The sequence below is a fragment of the Lacerta agilis genome, chromosome 1 (genome assembly GCF_009819535.1).
Source record: "Lacerta agilis isolate rLacAgi1 chromosome 1, rLacAgi1.pri, whole genome shotgun sequence".
In the NCBI taxonomy this organism is placed as follows: Eukaryota; Metazoa; Chordata; class Lepidosauria; order Squamata; family Lacertidae; genus Lacerta; species Lacerta agilis.
In genome coordinates this window covers 3,318,440-3,341,705 of record NC_046312.1, presented here as the reverse complement: position 1 = coordinate 3,341,705, position 23,266 = coordinate 3,318,440, and the positions used below count along the sequence as shown (strand labels likewise).

The window sequence follows — 23,266 nt, the reverse complement described above, 5'->3', positions numbered from 1 at the left end:
GCTTATCCCTAAGGGCCAGGTGGCTGGGCAGTTCCACACCTGGGATTTTTTCCGTAACAACCAGAGGAAGCAAAGTTTGATCAGGCCGGCCTTAAAACAACCAGTCAAGAGATCCCGGGATCGCCAGAAAACAGCATGCTGAAGTGAGTATAAGTAGGGAAAAACTGATTGTGGGAGGGTTATAAAATCACAGCAACCACACTTTTATTTCCTTCTCTCCCAACCCGCAAGCTCAAAATCCGTCGGAGTCTGCCCAGATTTTAAGCAAGCAGTTCTTTCCCCTGATCTATCTTCTCTCCCAACCCGCAAACTCAAAATCTGTCTGAGTCTGCCCAGATTTTGAGCAAGCGGTCCTTTTCCTTGATCTATCTCCTCTTTAAACTCACAAGCTCAAAATCCGTCGGAGTCTGCCCAGATAGAGAGCAAAGTGGGTCCTTTTCCCCCCCTCAAACTATAACTCCCAGGTGAAGACGCCCCTCTGCCATGGCAATCCTTGTTGGAGATTACCCATGACCAGAGAACGCAAGTGCACCTGTTCCTTTTCCTACTTTGTGTTCCTCAGTTCCAATCTGAGATTGCATTGCAAGCGTTCAGTAGGATCTGAGTTTAGGTAATTTAGCCAATGGATGCAACTCTTTCAAATGGTACAATAGATTTCTAAATCATGAACTCTGTACATGCACAGAGGCTACTGACAAAGCTTAGCCCTGCAAGGAGATTGCTGCAGAGGCCACCTGAAGAACAAGAACAGAATTAAGTATTTGGGCTTTAAAATCCTAACATGCCAAATTCTTTCCACAGGTAAAAATGAGTGCTCTCTCTCAGGAGCTTATTTTTTCTTTTCTTTTCTTTTTTTGAGAAAAGGGGGGATTTAAGTGAATTCTATAACAGTTTTTATTAATGCATTTTAGGAATGGGGGGCACCTAAACAAGGTCTCCTCCACACTTAGAAAAATAAATAAATTGCTGTCTTCTCTTCAGTCTACCACTGATTTGCACCTTTGGTCAAAATGCTTCCTCTAGATCCACCCAAGTGACAGACTGCAAACCAAGATTCTATTGTTTTTCCCAGTGGGTACTCAGGGTGTACCTTCTGATACTTATCTTGCATTTACATTTCACTCCAAAACATTACCTCTATGTTAATCTTGTATAACTCCCCCCCCTTTCCTGATGTGACAATGCTGGAGTGTGTTTTTTTTCTTTCCTGTTGTGACAATGCTGGAGTGTTTTTTTCTTTTTCTTCCACAGCACAAAAAATGAGATACAAACAGTAATTCCTTTTATTCTTTTAATCTCAGTTTGAATTCCTGCTATATAGTTGACTTCCCTCTATATTTTTGTGTTTTAGAATTTATTTTTGGTTCCTCATAGGTCATGTTTTCTTTTTTTATATTTTGGTTCCTCCATCACATGTGGAATAAGGTTCCTTCATTTATTGCCCCTCCAAAATTTATTGCTGATATTTATTTATTTATTTATTCTGACTGATTTGGACAGGGTCAGGTACCATCTGTAAGTGTAAGTTCTCTCTTATCAGATAGCACATGATGAATTTTAAGCTTTTTCCATTATTTTACCATTTTTCCATCTTAATTTACTTCACCTTTGAATCCTTAAGGTTACAGTCCTGTAGTAATCTGTATGGTCTTTATAATGTCTTTCTATTATTTAATAATAACTCTTTTTTCTAAATCTGATGTCTTTGTGTCAAGTCTGTTTTCATCTGAAAAATTGTTTAAGTGGTAATCTAATTTTTATTTTTGTTCCCTTTTAGATTTTATCTTTTTGTATTTCTACCCTTTTGTTTTGAACATGTGGAGTTGTAGCCTTTTTTGCCCTGGATACACGTTGCACCCTCATGAAGAGACGAAGGAGTCAAGACGACGCCGAGGTGGTAAAGAGAAAGAGTTTATTCTGACTGCCTAGGACAGCAGAAGGCACTTGCGTGCTTGCACACTGCAAGTCCACCGAGCATCAGTTACACACAGTTTATATATTCTTTAGACCCCTCATTCCCCCTCCCCAGTAATCTGCTTCTTGCACGTCACACCATTAGTAACATCCTTGAAAATTCCTGTTCTTACAATCTTATCTTCAAGGCAAAAGGTCACTTAGCCTTGAGTCCGTTCCTGGTGCCTGCCTTTCTCCATATGTACTCCAGCCAGACCATCAATCAAGGACTTGTCTTTGGCTAAGACAGCCCTTACTCTCCCTGTGCAAGGTCCACATTCCACTGTTATCTTCAGGTACTAGTCACAGCCATTCCCATCTCCTTGAGTGGGCCCCTCTTGATCTATTCCTTTCCTGATTTAATATGCCAGTAAGGAATACACTACTAATCAAGGTTCATTTCTAACAGAAAAGGTTTCATCTAAACAGTTTACAGAAAAGCTTTTACTTAAAGGGTTTCAGCCTTGAGTTCATTATTGGGTGAAAGTTAAGGCTTTTCACTCTTATCTTAAAATATGGGTTTCCTGGTGCCTCTTGCCTTTCCCTCTAATTGGCAAGATCATCCAGAGAAGGGGCACTCTAACCTGCTCCTTTTCATGATTAATGATATGCCAGAGAGGTATGCAATAAGAGCAAGTTGCACAAAGAGAGCTTACAGTAAAAGCTAAGTATTATACCAATAACATAAAAATTTAAATGACCAGTAAATAATATGAAGCAAACAAGCAAAAGCTAATTATCAGATAAAAGGACTTATCACAAAGAGAGCTTACAGAAAAAGCAAAATATAAAATAATATGAAGCAAACAGGCAAAAGCTAAATTTCAGATAAAAGAACTTATCACAAAGAGAGCTTACAGAAAAAGCAAAATATAAAATATGAAGCAAACAGGCAAAAGCTAAATTTCAGATAAAAGAACTTATCACAAAGAGAGCTTACAGAAAAAGCAAGGTGGCTTTTAGAAGGGGCTTGCCTAGAGAAAAGGAAAGTCAATTTCTTAAAGGCTTAAAAAGGAGAAGAGGAAAGGTAAGAAGGGGGGGACTTTAAGAGGGGGTATAAAAAGGACTTAAAAAGAAGATCAAGCTATCCAAGAGGCTTCCAATATGAATAAAAAGGACTCACTTGTACAGAGAGAAGGAGGGTGAAGCTTATCCAGGGGAGGCTGTCTTTTCCACAAAAAAGAGATTTCCAGGGAAGCTGAAAGACTCTTTCTCTCTCTCTCTCTCTCTCCCCAGAGAGGTTTGAGAAAAGGCTGACTTTCAGAGAGAGCTCAGCTTTGAGCTTCTAGCAATGCCGGTTATATATAAAAAAAGACTTTCCCTTCAGAGAAAGCTAGGAGCGCTGATCCAGAGGGGCCTCCCGTGTCACGCAGAACCAGGAGAGAGATAAGGTGAGGAGTAAGTAAGAGTAAGGCCCCTCCCCTTATCTGCTCACTTTAATTCACAGTATGTCAGTAAAGAATGTATGAACAGAGGTAGACTGTTGGCACAGAAAAACTTAGTTTAAAAAAACTCTTATAGGTCTTAAAGCTAAATATCAAGTGTTCTTTGCAAGCTATGCAGAGAAGTTATAAAACTAAATTGAAAGACTAGAATAAAACTAGAAAATTAAATTCTCCCTCTTCATTCCCTCCTTTTCTTTTGGACAGCCTTACGGCTCATCCTTGGGAAATGACTGATAGTCTCTGGCAAGGGCAATAAGCTGAGGGCGGAGAGTCCGTGACACAACTCTTTGACTCATAACCTGCACGCATTGCATCAAGCAGGGAATACAAAGGCATAGAAGCAATAAAATAGCAAGGGAGCCTGCTAACATAATGAAAATACCCTTGAACCATCCCTGGTTGGGCAATCAATCTGTCAGCCAACTCATGTCCCATCCATTCCATGTCTGCACTGGTACATGAGCCGTTTTTTCAATGGTGGTTGCTAAGTTGCGTATTGCCTCCCCATGGTTGGAGATGTTAAAACAGCAGGCTCCCCCCGTGAGGTTTAGGGCAGCACAAAACCCTCCTTGTTTTGCCAAGATGAAATCCAGCCCTAATCGCAACTGTATTATTGCTGTTCTGGTTTCATCCAATTGGGTGGCCACTAGGCGCAAGGCTTGGGCAGTGGCATTAGCTACAATTTCTACCACAGCTTGTAATCGAATAATGCGGTTGAGATTAAATATGGGCTCTCGTGCTCCTGCCACCAATTTGTACGGGTCCCAAGATGCTGGGTCATAATGGGCTATGATTCTTTCTGGTGGCCACTCATCCTTTCCCCATTTCTGGGCACTACCTCCAGCAACAGCTGAGAGATCTCGCCGAGCTCGCCCCCCTCGTGGTGGCTCTGGATCAGGGATCCACATAGGAGGAAGCAGCCAGGCTGGATAGCATGTCCCATACCACCCACGGGGAAGGAGGTGATAAGCTTTTGAGCCACACACCCAATATACCTGCTTATTGGTTATCATGGCAGCCGAAGGTAGGGTGGAGCACTCCTTGGCTCGGGGAACAGGGGGTGTTGCTAGAAGGACAACTAACTGTGAGCCCCTATCATTCAACATCTCCTCTCCAACTATGGGGGTAGTAATGTTACACTCTGACTTTCCTAAAAACATTTCCTCTTTTTCCTCAGGGCATGTATGCTCGAGGTTCCTGGTCTTATTTTTCTTGACACAATACCATCCTGGTACTCTATGTACCCGGAGAGGAACAGAAGTATTCCAATACTGTATTTCCCTATTATTATTATATATGGTCTGCTCCGGATCAATGCTAAGACGTAAAGTAGTCAGGTTCAATGGGAGGGGTAACAGAGGCATTCCACCTAATGCACGTTTGGGACCTAACGTGCATACTAAGCAATTGGTTCGGTTATATGCATTTGCCATCATTTCTGCTGTTTGGAGCCATCTATTATAAGGGTTACGCACTCCTAAAGTATTCCTTCCTGAATATGAATCTAGTGGGTTCTTCCATCCCAACGTGAAGGGTAGGCACATTAAAATTAATATAACCCCATCGTTTAATGGGATCCTTCCCCATAGCCTATGCCCCCACAGATGCTTTAAGAGGAAGAGAAACACCATTATCATATAACATGTGATTAACACAATACTAAGATCTAGGGGGCTCAGGGTGTTTGCTCCCTGTGTGGTATTACTGGGTATTCCTAGGGTCAGTGCCATTTGGTACCAATGTGTAAGTTACACGTACTACTGTTGCCTTTCCTCCAGTGGGGAGTATCTTGATTAGTTTAACTACTATCCCCTCCTGAAGCTTGGCGTTTGGCACTACCTCTGAAGGGGGTGGCCCTTCCATTCACCGGCGGGTATCGGAGACCGTTTGGGGATGGTTCCCACCTAAAGTAATTCCGTGTAGCCCAAGGTGGTGTTCTGCCGGGTGGCAGGAGAACGAAACGGGCCGGGGCGTAGTTTCCAGGTTGAATGCCTCCACCAGGATTTTGCTGGGCAAGATTAAATTTTCCACACAAATACCCACCTTTTAGGCGTGGGCCCAAGTCTACCCAGGGGCATAAGGTGATCTGTGGTACAGGTATTAAGCCACCCCCCATAAAGTTTTAAACATATAAGGAAATGTCCCACTTTAATCCGTGCTGGACTCTTCTGCCGTGCGTAGAGGTACCAGCTTCCCGGGGGTGGCACCAGCAGGGCAGTCGTCTGGTGGGCGTCGAGAAATGGTGAGTCGGAGGGGCTGGTGTGGATCAGTCGTCACAGTCCAATCTGATACAGCTTTCTTCACACGAGTATGGTGGACCCACGGGGTGATGCCGGCGACTTTAACGGCTGTAGGTGTGGACAGCAGAACGGTGTAGGGTCCTTCCCAATGGGGTTTCAGCAGGATTAGGGCCCAATCCTTTATCCACACCTCGTCACCCGGTTCATAGGGATGCAGGGGCTCGACCAAGGCACAGGGGGTTCGAGCATGGGTCCACCTATTTAAAGAGGAGAAAACTCGGGAGAGTGACTGCATATAATGTTCAACATCCATATCATGACTCGATTTTGGGGATAACATGCGCACATAGGGTACAGGTCTACCGAACATCAACTCAAATGGGGACAAGCGAGTATTTTTAGCTGGTAGACTGCGTATGCGTAAAAGCGCAAGAGGTAGCATGGCGACCCAGCTAGACCCAGTTTCTTGGGTTAGCCTTGCCAACTGATTTTTCAAAGTCCTGTTCATTGGCTCCACTTTTCCTGAACTCTGTGGCCTATAAACTGTGTGTAGTTTCCAGTCTATCTGCAAGGTTACTGCCAATTCCTGCAGAACTTTATGCACAAATGCAGGGCCATTATCAGAACCTATTGACCTGGGCAGGCCATATCGTGGAATAATTTCCTGCAACAGACACCGCGTCACCTCAGACGCCTTCTCAGTTCGTGTTGGCCATGCCTCGACCCAGCCAGTATATGTACAGACGGCAACCAAAACATATTTGTAGAATCCACATTTCGGTAATTCTGTAAAGTCCACTACCAAATCTTCCATGGGTGCTGTTCCTTGATGCTGAATTCCAGAAGGAGGCAGGGGCCCAGTTCTAGGATTGTTCTTCTGACAGAGAACACACCGCCTAGAAATCTGGGAAGCCAGCTGGTAAATCTTGGAAATATAGTAGCAACTCCCGAGTTGCTTGGCTAGAGCATCAGGCCCGACATGGCAGGTGTCATGACACCGTCGCACAATCTGCAGGCCTAGGGACTCAGGGACCCACAATCGATTGTCAGGAGTAAGGTACCATCCTTCTTCTGTGATAGCCAATTTTTCAGCCTCTGCCATCAATCGCTCTTGTATTGCATATGGTGGCTTGTGGCTAGTGTCCACAATGTTCTCTGGTATCAGGGATCCTACGAAGAAAGTGGGTGCCAGCTGCCTCGCTGCCTGTTTAGCTGTTTTATCGGCCAAGCGGTTCCCTCTTGCTGTATCACTTGGTCCAGTCCGATGTCCATAGCAATGTACTACAGCGACTTGGTTGGGTGCCCACACTGCGGTTAAAAGATCCATGAGGGCCTGGGGATGTTGTACTTGGCTTCCCTTTGACGTAAGCATGCCGCGTTCCTTCCAGAGTATTCCATGGGCATGCAGGGTGAGGAAAGCATACTTCGAATCCGTATATATATTGACGTCTGTACCTTCAGCCAACTGCAGAGCACGGGTCAGAGCCACAATCTCAGCTAACTGGGCTGACGTTCCGGGCGGGAGCGGGAGAGCCTCAATAACCTCTTCCTCTAGGGCCACTACTGCATATCCCGCTTTTCGCTGACCATCTTCTACAAAGCTGCTACCGTCCACGAACCAAGAGGGCCACCTGGGGTTCGCCTCATCCTTCAAATCAGGTCTGCTTGAATATACTTCATCCATCACTTGTATGCAGTCATGTGTCGGTGGGTTGTCCTCTGCCACAGGTAGTAGTGCAGCGGGGTTGAGGGCTTCTGTGACTCGAAACTGCAATTGCGGGTGCATTAGTAGTGCCTGGCACTTCCTCATCTTTGCTTGGGAGAGGAAATAGGTCCACTTCATATCCAGCAGAGCAGGTACAGCATGAGGTGTGACACATGTTGTTTCCTGACCAAAGGTAAATTTATCTGATTTTGTAATCAAAGTGGCCACAGCCACCACTGCCCGCCAGTGCTGTCAAGTATCCCGTTTTTCCCGGGATTCTCCCTTATTTCAAGCAGTTTCCCACTGCTCTCCCTTATTTTTTATTTCCCTTACATTTCCCGTTTTTAATGGAAGCAGCTCCTCCCCTGCTGGCCAGGGACTGGGTGGGAAGACCTCGCCTACTTGGAGAGAAAAGCCTCAGCCCTCAAAGCAAGTGGGAGCCGTTTCCCGTGCTTACAGGGGGGGGGTGTATTCCTCCCCCTGCATCAGCCCCTATCCGTTGCCGCCAAGCCCCTCAGCCGGCCAATAGGGTTAGCTGGCGGGCGGAGCCTGGCTGCCTTTGAGCAGCTGTTGCTTCCTGTCCTGTTTTGATGGGATCAGACAAGAAGACGATGGGGCTCCATTGCGCAGAGCACATGGCTGCCCTCCTCTTTGCTGGCTGCCCTCCTATTTGCTCCGCTCCGAGCCTGCTTGGAGTTTACATTGCTGCTCCGCCCACTTTTGCTTCTGGCTCCGCTCACCACTGACATGTGACTGTCCCCGGGATAGGTGAGACTGCTGATCCCTTATTTTCAAATCCGAAACTTGACAGCTATGCTGCCCGCATGCAGGGAGGCAAACCTTGTTCCGTGCTGGTCAACTTCTCGGATAGGTAAACTATGGGCTGCTGCCAGCTGCCCAGCTTCTGGCAAAGTACGCCTTTGGCTATGCCTTGGTCTTCATCCGTGAACAAAGTGAATGGTTTTTCTGGATTAGGAATCCCTAGTGCTGGTGCTCGCTGCAAGGCCTCTTTAAGCTCCAAGAACGCCTGTTGTTGTTCTGGTCCCCATACGAAAGGATCCTTTTCAGTGCCATCTCAAAGAGATTTCAGTGCCATCTCAGAGACTTTGCAAGGGCTCTTGTGTGCCCCATAAGGGAATAAGGGCAGATTTTCTCTTACAACAACACCTTTCGGTGCACAGGTAGTCTTTTCATCACTTGTGGCCCAAGAAGAGAGAGGAAAATAATCCTTATGTGTTAATCTGGAACATTACAAGAACCCTGCCAATGGCCCCTCTAGCCCGGCATCCTCACAAGAGCAGTTCTCTCCTGGGGTGGTTTCCAGCAACTGGCCTTCTGGAAATGCTTCTGGCCGTGGAAATAGCCACAGGCAGCTAGCAACTGCCTTCTCCGCAAATTTGCCTCCTCCTCTTTTGAAGCCACCCAGGTTGGTGGCCGCCGCTGCTGCCTCTTGGGGGAGGGAGTTCCACAGGTTAACAATGCACTGCTGCGTGGAGGAAAAAACAACAACCTTCATTTCCTCTGCCCTGAATCTTCAGGAATGGGAGAAACTTTTCGCTTTCTCCTTTTCCACAGTTTTAATCCTGTCGCCTCTCACTCGCCCTTTCCCCAATTTTTTTTTGGAAGTATTTTAATTAAAGATTTATTGATTTACAAAAGTATGTGCAATGTCTCTAAGCGGTCCTGGCGGCGGCGGCGGCCGTGAATCCGGATCCAAATGGCGGGTGGGGGGCGAGGGACAGCAACGGCTAATCCCTGGGTGGCGTTAATCCGGATTACTTCACGACGGAATTCTTAATTCGGAGTGGGGAGGGGAAGAGCATGCGGCGGCGGCCGCGGGGACCATGGCTTCTCCGAGGGGCAGGAGCGCCCGGCGACGGCAGCGGAGCCCGAGGCCCGTGGAGGCTGGCTGGCTGGCTGGCGGAAGCCCCGCTTCGGGGCGCTGTGGCTCCGCCTCAGCCGGGCGGCTCGCGAGGAGGCCGGGCCGAGGGCGGGACGGCGAGGCGAAGGCGGTACCGGCGGCGGCGGCTGCCTGGGTCTGGCGCGGCCCGGAGAGGGTTCGAGCGGCGGCGGCGGTGTCGGGCGAGGCCGCGCGGACTGAGGAGACCAGGCCGAGCCTGAAGAGACCAGGCCGGAGTCGCGCGGCGGCGGCCCCCGCCCCAAGAGACCGCCGACCCGCGGCGGGACAAAGAGGGGCCTGCTGCTCCGCCTCCTCCTCCCTCGGAGGCCGGCTGCCCGGCTTGGCCCGCGAAAGAGGTAAGGAAGGACCCGGGCCGGGCCTGCGAGGGGGGGCAGCCGCCCGTCCCCACCTCGGCTGAGGAGAAACGCGTGTGGGGTTCGCTTGCTCATTAGGTGGGGTTGGGGAATGGGGGGGGGTTCAGGGCCCCCCAACCAGAGGCCCCGCAAGCTTGGGGGTGGGGTCAGGTAGACTGCAAGGTGGAGGGAGGCTCTCCTAGCAGTCTAGACGTGAGGAGGAGGTGGGAGGGGGGAGTCAGAGATCACAGGCTGACCGGGGTGTGTGGGGTTTTTGAGGGGACAGCTGGGTCCCCCCCTCTGGCACACTCGAGGTGGGCCGATGAGGGAAGGGCGTGCAGTGCGTGCGGGTAGCCAGGCTTCTTGTGCACACGTGCACACGTGTGTGTGTGTGTGTGTGTTCACACAGACGCAGGCACCACAAGAGAATGGATGGTCTCCAGATAGGTGGAAAGTGGATCTGCCTCTCCCGGAGGATCTTTTCTGGGTGATCTGCAACAGACACAGCTGTCTCCAAAATAGAATGATGCTGCCACTATGGAGAAAGCTTGGAGCGACCGCCAGTGGGTTTTGGGGGTAAGATCCGCTCCCTTCTGCTGCTCAAGGCAAACCCCTGGACTCTGGGGTTTGTCTAAATTCTAAGTGTATGTCTTGACCACCAGGTTCTGAGTGGCGATTCTTTTTTGGGGGGTGCCTAGCAAAAAACACACAAAAGCACCACCCCCAAAACAGACCCTGCAAGCCTGAAGCCTGCCAAGATGGAAAGAATGCCTCCCCAAGATGGTTTGGAGTAGGGCTGCTTCTTCATCCAGTGAAGGTGGGGGAAGCCCCCAACCCCTACCTTTATCCCTGGATGAAACAAAATAAACATAATTCCTTCCAGTAGCACCTTAGAGACCAACTAAGTTTGTTATTGGTATGAGCTTTCGTGTCCATGCACATTTCTTCAGATACATTGAAACAGAAGTCCTCGGAGTTAGGGCCGAATGACTGTATTTGGTGGGTTTCCACCTCCTCTTGCTTTTGACACCCCTTGAGAGTCTTCTGCTCTCTCCTCCATTCCGTCCTGCATACAGTCACAGTCTCTGGTGTACTGGATCCGGACACTGGCCCATCTAGTCCAGCATCCTGTCCTCCGGGTGGCCAACCAGATGCCTGTGGGAAACCTGCAAGCAGGACCTGAGAACATGAGCTCTCTCCCCTCCTGTGGTTTCCAGCAATCTGGTATTCAGAAGCAGAACAATGGAAGCAGAGTAGCCACCAACAAATAGCTTTCTCCTCCATCAATTTGTCTAATACTCTTTTAAAGCCATCTGGGTTAGTGGCCATCACTGCTTTCTGTGGGAGCGAATTTTGTAGTTTAAACTGGCGCTGAGTAAATAAGTACTTTATTTTATCTGTCCTAAATCTTCCAACATTCAGCTTAATTGGATGCCTGTGAATTCTAGTACTGTGAGAGGGAAGGAAACTTTTATCTCCTTTCTCCTTGCCATGCATAATTGTATAAACCTCCACCATACTGCTTTTTACTTTTCTTTTTCTCTAAACTTAAACGTCCCAAATGCTGCAACTTTTCTTTATCGGGACGTCGCTCCATACCCTTAATTGTTTTGGTGGCCCTTTTCAGAAGCTCCACTTTCTTTCTCATGATGAGGCTACCAGAATTCAAGATGCGGGAACACCATAGATTTGTATAATGCCATTATGATGTCAGCAGTTTAATTCTCAATTCCCTTCCTGATGATTCTTTACATGGAATTTACCTTTTTCGTGGCTGCCACACATGGGGTCGACATATTCACTGAGCTTTCTGCTACGACTCCCAAGGTCTTCTTCCTGACCCGTCACCTCCAGTTTAGACCCCATGAAACAATTATTTTTGGCCCCTACATGTATCTTGAGTGCTCACTAGAAGGACAGATCCTGAAGTTGAGGCTCCAGTACTTTGGCCACCTCATGAGAAGAGAAGACTCCCTGGAAAAGACCCTGATGTTGGGAAAGATGGAGGGCACAAGGAGAAGGGGACGACAGAGGATGAGATGGTTAGACAGTGTTCTCGAAGCTACTAACATGAGTTTGGCCAAACTGCGGGAGGCAGTGAAGGATAGGCGTGCCTGGCGTGCTCTGGTCCATGGGGTCACGAAGAGTCGGACACGACTGAACGACTGAACAACAACAACAACATGTATCTACCCCTGTTTACATTGAATTGCACTTACCATTTTACTGCCCATTCACTCAGCTTGGAGAGATCCTTTTGGAGCTCCTTGCAATCTCATTTTAACAAGTGACTCCTAACTCTAGATCGTTTATGAACAAGTTAAAATGCACAGGTCCCAGTCTTTATCCCTGGGGGTCTCCACTTCCTTCCATTCTTTCCATTCAGAGAACTGTCCATTTATTCCTGCTGTTTGCTTCCTGCAACTTAGCCAATTCCTTATCCACAAGATGACTTCTCTTATTCCTTGACTGCTAAGCTTAGGTACTTTGTCGAAAGCTTTTTGAAAGTCCAAGTAAACAATGTAAGCCGGATCACCTCTGTTGATATGCTTGCTGACACTCTCAAATAACTAGGTTCGTGAGACAGAAGCCGTGCTGGGTTAGAAAACCCTGGTCTGTACATGTTGGAAGTGCTTAAGGAAAAGTCTGCTGCCCAGATTGAAATGCCACAATTTCCAGCACTACCCCTGGTGACAATTAAGTTTGACAATTAAGTTCCTGATGTTTTGCTTCTTAATCTGCAGCCCCAACTGGGCCTGTGCTCTTCTGATGCCATGTGATGTGTTTGAGAAGATCTGACTCCCTCTGATGGAATCTTCCTGGCTCAGAAGCCCGATCAGGGTCTTCCTGCTCTCAAGGGATTTATCTTCAGCCTCCTGTTTATATGGTTTAGTAAGAGACTGTGCAGGGATTCATGTGAAAGCAATCAGCTTTGTTGCAAACCCCTTTAACAGGAGCAGAGTAAACTCCGTGCTGAGCGAATCCAAATTCAGTATCCGTGCTGTCTGTGCCAGGCAAAGCTGGAGGCAGCAGCAGCCTCTCTTGGTCAGCCAAGCAAGCAAATGTGAGTTATGTCTGCCCCTTGTTTCCAAGTCTGCTTTTGTATTGACTCGTGCCTCCTGATTGCTGGAAATTCAGCTCTTGCAAGTTTAATTGGTAAAATCGTCAGCTAAAGCTCTAATTGCCTCTTCAGTGGTGGAAGACCAGGAGGGAAGGCTCTGAAAGTTAAGGGCAGGCACACATTTTTGGTAGGTGGGTTTTTTTGGGTTTTTTTTGGGGGGGGGGAACAATTGCAGTTCTATTGGATTGTGGTCTGTTTGGCTGACAGCGAATGGTTGCTTTTGTTTATTGAATTCTGATTTCCTGCATGCCCTTTTGTGTCTCAAAAAGGTGTCTGTATTGAAGTTTCTGTAATACTCAAATTTGTTTTGATAGGAAAGGACATTAATAAATTAAAAATGTTTTTGACTTATTCAGTTCTACTTTGTTACAGCTCATCAAGCCTTGTACTGTACATATATTTTCAAGCCCACCTTTATGGTCTTGAGGGCTAGAAGCTTCATGGGTTTGTAAAGGCTGAAATTCTCATATTGCTGAATTTGCTGCAGTGCATAAATTCAGTATTCAAGCATCCTGCCATAGCATACTTGGCACCCTGACCATAAAGTGTATTTTGCCATTCTAAAAAGGGAATTTCTGGTGAATTTCTCTTTGATATTAAACATTCTGAGGGCTGAAATAGATCCTTTGTTATGTAAATAGTTTTCTTTTCTCCTTTTTGGTTACTATTTTTATGGGGAAAACACTTTTTGAACCAAAGTGCAGCAGCCAAATAGTTTCTCTTGCAAAAACCGTTTAGCCTTGGTCACTGTGAGAGATTTTCCACTGGCAAATGTGGGGCTTCCTCTTGCGGGAGAATCCATAGCAGTCATCATCCTTATGGGGCCTGCCAGCTTGATTGGAACATGGAGAATACGGAAGGCAAAGCTGTGGGAGACAGTGTGTGCAAGTGTACTGTACATACTTTGTGTTTCATCTCATTTCTCCAGTCTTCACTCGGGTGAGCAATCTGTTACTTTCATATAATATATTTATAAAATTTAATTCAAAAATACCACGGATGCACAGCATCTAAACATAAAAAACTAATAATTGTAATAAAACATTATCATCCCGGGAGCTACCTACCTAATTGGCATTTGCATTTTTATTTTTTGGTAAATATGGGCATTTACAGGATAATGCATTAATAAACTTGGCAAAGAGAGAATACCTGAAAGGAATACTGTATACCATACTTACCAATATCCCTGTTATATTTTTTCATCTAGTTAATAAATGATACTCTTAGTTGCTCAGTATTGTTTATTTTATCCGCTGGGCCTTCAGTAATATCTGTTGCAGCTGAACATAAAAATCAGAAAATGATAAAAGCATCAGATAAACTGCTATAAATACAACATATGGGTGGCTATTTAGGCCCCTGTGGCGAGCAATATCTCCTGCCGGTAACTGCCAGCTCCTGTGCCAGTTTATTTCCTGGTCAGAGGAAAGAGCTATAGGCATGTCAAGGCAGGGATGCAAACATTAAAGGCAAGAGCCTTCTGGGTCCTGGGAATCCACTGATTGTGCATAGCCAATCCCATGCCATTGCCTGCAAGATAAGATCACCATCTGGGGCCGTCTTCCAGTCTTGGTATCTGTTCTCCAAAGGGAGCCTTCATGCTGTCTTTTCCCCATTTCTCCAGCTATCAAGGGTTATTAGACTTTTCTGCTGTTCAGAACCAGGCAGCTGGCACTCCCCTGTTATGGTCATTGACTTATTTGTTTGCTTAAGGTATTTATGCACCACCCTTCCTCCTGTTCTTCCCCTGCCATGCCTCCTGGAGGGTTTACAATGTAGTGCTTCTTGTGTTTCTGTCTGTGTAAGGCCCAGGGCTGGGTTCCTTCATCCATCGTTCTATCGGCAGCTTTTAACGGCCATTGCGCCATTTCCCCTTTGCACATTTCCTTGGTGTGTCCAGATGCCTCTGGAAGATCAAAAGATTGCTGTGGCCCAGGTGCCCAAGTGGGCATGTAACCTGCCTTGGCACACTGCAGTTGGCATGTTTCTTCTTTTTTTTAATGTATTTTTTTTAAAGATTTTCTTGATTTACAAAGGTATGTGCAGTGTCTCTCTCTCATATCCCCCCCATGTAACATTTTTACAAATCAGTTTCATTTGTTGAGACATTAGAAAGAAAAGGGGGAAAGAAGTGGGGGAGGATGGGTGGGGGTGGGGTCGGGTGATGATGTTTCTATTTTACTTAAAACATGTAGGGTTTGGTGTCAGCGTTGCTTCTGCAGGTTCTTTGCTGTTCACTTGTGTTTCTTTGGTGGTGAGAGGGGTTGGGGTTGGCCCTAGGGTGTGGTTGTTCATTTGTGGTTGGCTGTGGTGGTCTTTGTTTTCATGTGTGAGTGGGGTGGGTGGGTGGGTGTTTTGGATCAGGTTAGCCATATTGATTTGTATGCTGTTGGTGGATTTTTCTCATTGTCTTGTTGGGCTGTGTGTGTGATAAAAGGGAGCCATACCGGGGTGAAGGCATCTTCTATTTGTCCCCGTGTCTGTTTCAGTTTATTGGTTAATTTTTCCAGTAAGGCTGTTTCCCATACTACTTGGTACCATTGGTCCATGCTTACTCCTGACAGGTCTCTCCAGTGTCTGGTTATGATGTTTCTGGCTGCTGAAAGTAGGTGGGTTATGAGTTCTTGTGGTGTAAGTGGGCATTATTGTCTTGGAAGATGTTTAGTAAGGCCAATTCTGGGGTGATTTCTAATACTTGCTTGGTTATTTTACATATTTCTCGTATGGTTGTTGTCCAGAATAGTTGGATTTTGGGGCACTCCTACCACATGTGGAGGTATGTGCCTATGGAAGTGACCCTCTCCAGCATTTTGGTGAGGTTCCTGGGCGTATTAGTGCTAATTTTTTTGGCGTTAGGTACCACCTGTAGGTGAGTTTCAGAGTGAGTTATTTTCGTTGATATGGATTTAAAGGGGGGGGGGGTTTAGACCACATTCAGTTGGGATGCTTCTAAGCTGACTGATGGTTCTGTCCCTGTGCCTTCAGGGAGGGTCTAATGCACTTGTAAACCATTCGAAGGGACCTTGATACTGCAGATATCTCATCCATGTACAGTAATCTTAGGTAGGGCTGCCTTCATTCATGATTTCACAGTGTGTGGACAGAAGAAACTGATATGTAGCACCTGCCAGGCCAAGAATCTTGAGTTGCATTTAAGAAGGACCCAAGTTCCTAAAAGATGTGCTTGCAGCATTTTATATCAAGAAGATTTGCATCTGTGTAGGAAATAGATGTTATTAAGCAGAGAAATAGCAACTCCGTTGTTGTTCAGTCGTGGCCGACTCTTCGTGACCCCATGGACCAGAGCACGCCAGGAACCCCTATCCTCCACTGCCTCCCGCAGTTTGGCCGAACTCATGCCAGTCGCTTCGAGAACACTGTCCAACCATCTCATCCTTTTTCGTCCCCTTCTCCTTGTGCCCTCCATCTTTCCCAGCATCAGGGTCTTTTCCAGGGAGTCTTCTCTTCTCATGAGGTGGCCAAAGTCTTGGAGCCTCAGCTTCAGGATCTGTCCTTCCAGTGAGCACTCAGGGCTGATTTCTTTAAGGATGGATAAGTTTGATCTTTTTGCAGTCCATGGGACTCTCAAGAGTCTCCTCCAGCACCACAATTCAAAAGCATCAATTCTTCGGCGGTCAGCCTTCTTTATGGTCCAGCTCTCACTTCCTTACATCACTACTGGGAAAACCATAGCTTTAACTATACGGACCTTTGTTGGCAGGGTGATGTCTTTGCTTTTTAAGATGCTGTCTAGGTTTGTCATTGCTTTCCTCCCAAGAAGCAGGCGTCTTTTAATTTCGTGACTGCTGTCACCATCTGCAGTGATCATGGAGCCCAAGAAAGTAAAATCTCTCACTGCCATAGCAACTCCAGTGTGGATCAATTGCTATTTACTGTCCCAACATTATGAGGGATGTTCACATGTGTCTGCCTTCTCTTGCTCCAGAGGGAGCTCCTTGCAATCTGTCCCTCTGGACAATTAGTATTTTATTGGTCTCATTATGTTCATATTTCAATTAGGCTTTGAAAGTGTTCAAGCACCAGCTGGCACACTCTTGAAGTGTGGTTGGTTTGGGGTGCCCCATGAGTTCTAGTCACTGCCCCCACCCCAAAAAAATTCTTCCTGGAACTGATAGAAGGATGGGTGTATTCCCTTCCAGGGAGTCACATGTATTCTGAGGGAAGAAAGATGGGCTTATAGATATGAGAAAAATAAACAGAATCAATGATGAACGCAGCAAAATTCACAGAGGGCACAGAGTTTCATTTATACAGATGGAGACTTTGAGTTCTGTGGCGCAGAGTTTTAGCTGTTCCCTAGTGCATGTCTTTTTAATTTGGACAAACAAGATGTTGTGACGGAGCCTGGCCTGTGCTCCCAGTCCCCTTGTAAGGCTCTATTATTTTGGCAGATGAGTTCAGCCTTGTTTGGGCGTGATGTGTGGTGTCCCATGACGCTAGAAGTTTAAGTCTCGCCTCAGCTGCGAAAGTGGCAAGTTTTTTCCCCTCTCTATGTCAGCCCTCTCATTTGCAATATGCAGATAACGCTACTGGCATTGGGTTCTTGTAGTAAGTCACGGTTTTCCAGCCTTTTTGGCCCATGGGCACATTTGCAAACTGGAGAAACTGGTGGACACTACCAGGGAACCAGGCAGAGGGCCTTCTCGGTAGTGGCGCCCGCCCTGTGGAACGCCCTCCCATCTCATGTCAAAGAGATAAACAACTACCTTACATTCAGAAGACAGTTCAGGGAAGTTTTTAACCTGTGACATTTTAATGTATCCTTATATCTGTTGGAAGCTGCCCAGAGTGGCTGGGGAAACCCAGCTGGGCGGGGTACAAATAAATTGTTGTTGTTGTTGTTGTTTTGTTGTTGTTGTTGTTGTTGTTGTTGTTGTTGTTGTTGTTGTTGTTGTTGTTGTTAAATGTGCATGCATCCTGTAACCAAGCACACCCCACTGCTACCATAGGATACTTCTTTCAAGCCTAATCTCTGGGGCAGGGAAGGGAGGGCACCAGGGAAGGCCTCTGTGGGGGTCAGGTTGGTAGCCCATGTCTAGCGTTTGAAATACTATTATTTATTTATTTTATATCCCACCCTTCCTCCCAAGAGAGCCCAAGGCGACACATGCACAGTAGTGCTAGAACGATACAGCTGAAAATAAGAAGCTGAAAACCACTTTAAAGTCTCTAAAACATTTAAAAGCAATCACATACCCATCGCAGCTAATAATCTCAAGGTTGCTGAAGAAGTGTGCATGCACACGAAAGATCATACCAAGAACAAACTTAGTTGGTCTCTAAGGTGCTACTGGAAGGAATTTTTTAATGTTTTATTTTGTGGGAATAGTATCTTTGCCATCAAACTCCTGGGCGAATAGGGATGTTTTTAAGCCCCTTCTGGTCATTGATAATGAGGGAGACATGAATGAAATTTACAGGGTAGAAACAATGAGGAAATGGGTAGAAATGGAATAAAAAACAAAGTAATACTAATAACACAACAAATAAAAGAAGATTAAGGGAAGGAGGGTCAAACATGGGTGGAGGGAAGCAAGGTTTCTATGTATTTCTTGTGTTTTTCCGTTTTTGAAATTTGCTGTTTTCCCTTTTTCTTTTTATCTGTGATACTGTTCCTTTTTCGTTATTGCAATTCAATAAAGTAATAATAATAATAATAATGAGGGAGACAGACACACCTCACCAGGGTGGGCATCGCAGAAACTGCCTCCAAGAAGGCTCTGTCACGGGTCAGTGCCAACTGGGAAGCAGCCATTGGCAGCACTGCCCTCGCCACTGACCGCCTTCGAAGATAGAACCGTGGGCTAGCTAGCCTGGGTTGGTGTGGCTGTTCTTTGTGGCCTGAGGCCAGTTGAGGGGACCCTCCTCTGCCAGTTATGGACAGCAGGGTAGCAGTTTGTCATCTGAGCCCCTTCTCTATGTCCCTCTTCCCTGAGAGGCTTGGAGGGTGGCAAAAAGAGAATGGGCCTTTTTTGTGGTGGCCCCCTGTCTGTGGAATGCTCTCCCCAGGGAGGCTCGCCTGGCGCCGTTATTACATGTCCTTAGGCACCAGGCAGAAACATACCTCTTTACCCAGGCCTTTAGCTGTTAAATAATCTTTGCCATGTTAAAGCTATCATTATGATTATTTTATTACTATGCTGTCTGTTATTATGCTTTTTACAGTCAAAACTCGGTTTTTGAATGTCTCGGCTGCCGAACGCTGAAAACCCGAGAGTGAATGCTTCCATTTTTGAAAGCACCTTGGAAGTCGAACGGCTTCCAAGGCGTATTTTTCATTTCCCCCCGTTGACTTTGCAGCCAGCCCCTTGATCCTCTATTTTCGAATGTTTTGGGAGTTGAACGGACTTCCGGAACAGATTATGTTTGAAAACCGAGGTTCCACTGTGTTATGTTTTTATTATTGATGCTCTGTAAAATGTGTTCGTAATGTAGTACAGCACCCTCGGATCTTTTGATATTATCATTGTTCCTATTATTATTTATTTGATTTATAATAATTGACGGAGAGATCCGACCCATGGGCCACAGTTTTCCAGATTTTTCTCTCGCGCAGGCCCATTGAAGTCTGCACAGCAAGGCTGACCTGTGTTAGCTAGCAGGGATTCCATTTGGATTTTCTGCCTGAGCCACAAACTCTCATAGAGAACAAGCGGTGTTATCGCTATGAATAGGTCCTTAAATGGCAATTTTTAGGCCATATTTTAATGCCCCAATTCTAATCTATATATTTTAAATGCTGCTGTTGTGCAAATTTTAATGTATTATTTTTGTATTATTGATTTAGTAAGTTGGTCTGAGACCGTAAAAATAAATTCATTCATTGTTCCTCCCCCCCCCCCAATCTTCTAGCTCTGAAGAAGAGTGGACGGAAGCCATGCCTACCGCCGGGGGATCACCTCGCTAGGACCTTGTGCTCGCGTTGTTTCTTCGCTATCGCAAAAGCCAGAAGCAGGGAAGGCAGAGGCAGCTGCACATCATTCCTGTTCCCCCTCGTGGAGGGGGGGCAGGGGGGAGGAAGTGGAGGCTGCATTAACGGACAATGGATCCTCTGGCCCGCTCGAGTGGGGATATTATGCGGCGGAATCCACAGCAAGACTACGAGCTGGTCCAGCGCGTGGGGAGCGGCACTTACGGAGATGTCTACAAGGTGAGAGTCCAAATGCCAAGGCCTTTTCCGTGGCGGTCATTTCCGTTGCAAATTGGGATTTCTCTCTCCCTGCCTCATGTGGCAGCTTGGGCCGCTTTCCCGTTAAGGAAGGGCAAAATCAACACAACCGCTTCTGTGGGGAGAGCCGTGGGCATGGTAGCTGGTCCCTTGGCCCCACTTTTGCGTTGGAAGTCGTATTTTCTTGCAAGGCAATGCACCAGCCTACAGAATTGTTGCAATACGGACAAGCAGATCCAAGCAGCCTTTTTGAATTATACGAACCAACCCTTTTTTGTGTGTTGAATGGGCTTCACCTAGCGAACCCCATCAGCGGAAGCCCTACGTGATGACTACGGCTTGCACAAGAGTTGCCTCCCCCTCCTCCCATTCACCTGCCCCTTTTGCCCCCTGAAATTGGCTCAGGGTGGGGTGTGGGAACCCCCAGAACAGCAGGTTCAGGGCAGGGGCTCATCGCTTCATCTGGCAAGCTGATATGCCCATGCAGACAGAGCATTGGTGCACAGCACAAGGCTGAATTCCACCCGCTGCTCCCCAGGTTTTGCCACGGGATCGGTTGGCATTTCTTAATGGGGCTTTTGCTCATTGTTCTCTCCACCCCAACACTGTAAAACAGTTTGAAATGGAGGGAAGAAGAGCAGAGAGAGAGGCCTGTATTCTTTACTTCAAGGGTTCAACATTACAATGGTACCTTGGTTTAAGAACAGCTTAGTTGATGTAGAGGTTTGGAGCTTTTAGAGTTAACAAGCTCAACCAGATTGTCCCACCCACAGGAGGAAGAGCGTCACCGGATGCTCTGTGTACTGTTGTACTGTGTAATGTGATACTTTCTTTTTCTGTTGTCCGGAGAACGGAGAGAAGGGAGAAGCCACCAACATGGCTTGCGACTCTCCCGGAATGTAATGATTTATGCCTTGTAAAATAAAGCTTCTAGATTAGAAAGAAGCCGGACTCTGTTGTCTGTAATATGCTGGCATACACAACCCCGCTGCGTGAGAGAAGATAAGAAGATAACTCTGCTGATAGCACAGGAGACGGCAGCAAGGAAAGGCGCTTCAGTAAGGTACGCGCAGAGGAAACGTGCCGGGCTCCAAGAAGTGCAGAAGTTGGTTTGAAGCGTTTCCAACAATCAAAAACACTTCAGGTTATGGATCCAAGCTTTTCCCGATTCTGGACTGATTCTGGAGCAGTTCCAAGGATCCAGAACGTGTGTGCCAAGCTGAGAAGTGCCTCCCTGGTTTGGACTGTGATGGAGCATCCAGGGAAGTTTGCTTTGCCAGCAGGAGCATTCAGCAGTCTGCTGAATGGCTCAGAAGCCTAAAACCTGCTGCCAGAGGTTGGAAGGCAGCAGGGAAGCCCAGATTGAGGTGTGCCCAAGCAGTGTACCCTCTCTGGTGAAACCCCCATCTGTGGAGCCGGGTAAGAAGCTACAGATTCGTAAGTACGCTACCCCTGGGCAAGATGGAGGGAGCCATAGCATTCCCAGCAAGGAGGAGGGAAGCTTTTGTTTGCAAGCACCTCCAGCCTCACAGCTTCAATGCAGAGGGCTGTTCCCTGAGAGCGTTGATGTTTTGGCCAACGCCTGTGAGGAGGAAGGTCTGGCCAGTGCTTGTGAAGCCTGGAAGAAGACCCTAGCCCAGTTTCACGGGGCTGAGGGACTGGCTGCAGTGGTTTTGGAAAGCTCGCCCCCAGCTCGGCTTATGGCTGTTGTGCAGCAACAGTGCCATGGAAAGCAGGAGGGGGGCCAGATCGCCGTGGGCTTTGCTCCCAGAAAGGGAGGGGCTGTTTCCAAGTCTGAAGCCAGCGTAAAGGCCTTGACTGTGGATCTGTGTTTTGTCACGTCGCCTGCACCTGGTCTTTTGTTGACGTGCATGGCTGAAGATAAGGGCAAGGCCGTTTCTCACAGCCATCAGGTCACATGCCCAGCTGAGTGAGAAGGACGGAGCCGAGATAAGCCCTACTGTTGTGATGCAGTCACCGAGGCAACGCTGAGAGAGGCCAACCCTGGTGGGCTGCGAGTGATGAGTGCCTGTGCAGCGTCTCTTTGCATCGTCATCGTTCCTCCTGATGGACTTGTGAGGAACTGCGAGTCTCCTATAGAGCAGTTTGGAGAACTGACTGTTGGAGGCAAGAAAAGGCTTGACTTTTTGCTAACAGTCAAGGGACAGATCCAAGGGACAGAACTGGCGTTTTCTGTGGCTGTTGACATAACTCTGTATTGTTTGTTTATGTCAAACCTTCTGTCCAATGTTTTTGCTGTTTGCTTTGTGATTAACACCTGTTCTGCTTGCAGGGGCCAGAAGATGCTGCTACGCGTGAAAGGCAGCCAGGACGGGCTGTTTGCTGTCGAGGGGCCTCAAGCAAGAACAGCGGAATGTGGTAGCACTGATGGAATGTTTGCTCAGTGCACCAGTGTGCCTGTGCACCACTTATGTTTGTGTCAGTGGTACCAAAGGCTGGCAAGTCGCCACTGGGACAGTGTGCTGAAGCAGCCTGAGTTCTCTGAAGGGTGCAAGTTAAGGGCATGTAACAGCTTTCTTGATTGCAGGGTTTGCAAGGTCGAGGAGTCGACATCCTGCTACCCCGCGTCTGAAAGGGAAACCACGCGTCCCTTTTCCCTGGTTCATGTGGCAGTTTCTGAAGGGATGCCAGAAGCTAACCTGGGGGGAGCGTGTTGTTCTGAGTGTTTGGTTGATGCTTTCTCCCACCACACATGGTCTGCGTTGCTCAAGGAGCCAACTGAGGCAGCACCACTGGTTGGAGAGGTGGAACAGCGGGTTTCTACTGGAGTAGGCTGTTCCCAGGTCCTCAGTGAGAGGGGGAGTAAGCACAGTGTGACTAACCTGCTTTCTTCACAGGTATGTGGTCTTGCAGAGAGGCAGCAAAGGATGCTGCATGCTGCCACTGAAGACATGCTCTTGGATGCAGAGCTTCCACAAGGGTTCTGGGTGGAACTGGGTGGCAGTGGTCCAGGTGGATCAGCCCCAAGAGGGGGTATTGCTGTGGCTTTAGCACCTGCTGGTGGCTCGGGCCGAGTTCCCGGCCATCACCAGGGTGCAGCGCAGCTAGGGGCAACTCCAAGGCAGCAGCCTGGGAGTGCACCCGCATCTCCTATGTCAAGGACTAGGAGGCAGGCCACGCTTGGCGACTCTTTGTGTGGCAACTCTTCTCCAGGAGAGCCTGGTGCAGGTCTCGTCCTGGTGCAAGAGCAGGGTTCTTTGGCAGTGAAGCAGGAGCCCAAAGGCGCGCCAACGTCATCCTTGGGTGGTTCAGTTAGGATGCACAGGCGCAGCAAGTCTGTAGGTGAGATGCCTGACGTCAAGGACGTGCAGGTGGAATCCAGTGCAACTGGAACAG

General features: G+C 47.4%; 1 protein-coding gene across 3 annotated transcripts in view; it reads left to right on the top strand.

Moving 5' to 3' along the window:
* Positions 1–19,645: 19,645 nt before the first annotated feature.
* The window catches only part of MAP4K5 (mitogen-activated protein kinase kinase kinase kinase 5), a 95,493-nt gene continuing 91,872 nt past the window's right edge, over positions 19,646–23,266 (top strand). For all 3 annotated transcript variants that reach the window (XM_033160813.1, XM_033160731.1, XM_033160893.1), the window contains exon 1: positions 19,646–19,891. In XM_033160813.1, the coding sequence (XP_033016704.1) occupies positions 19,784–19,891 (108 nt within the window). In that variant the 5' untranslated portion in view covers positions 19,646–19,783. The remainder of the gene's footprint in view (positions 19,892–23,266) is intronic.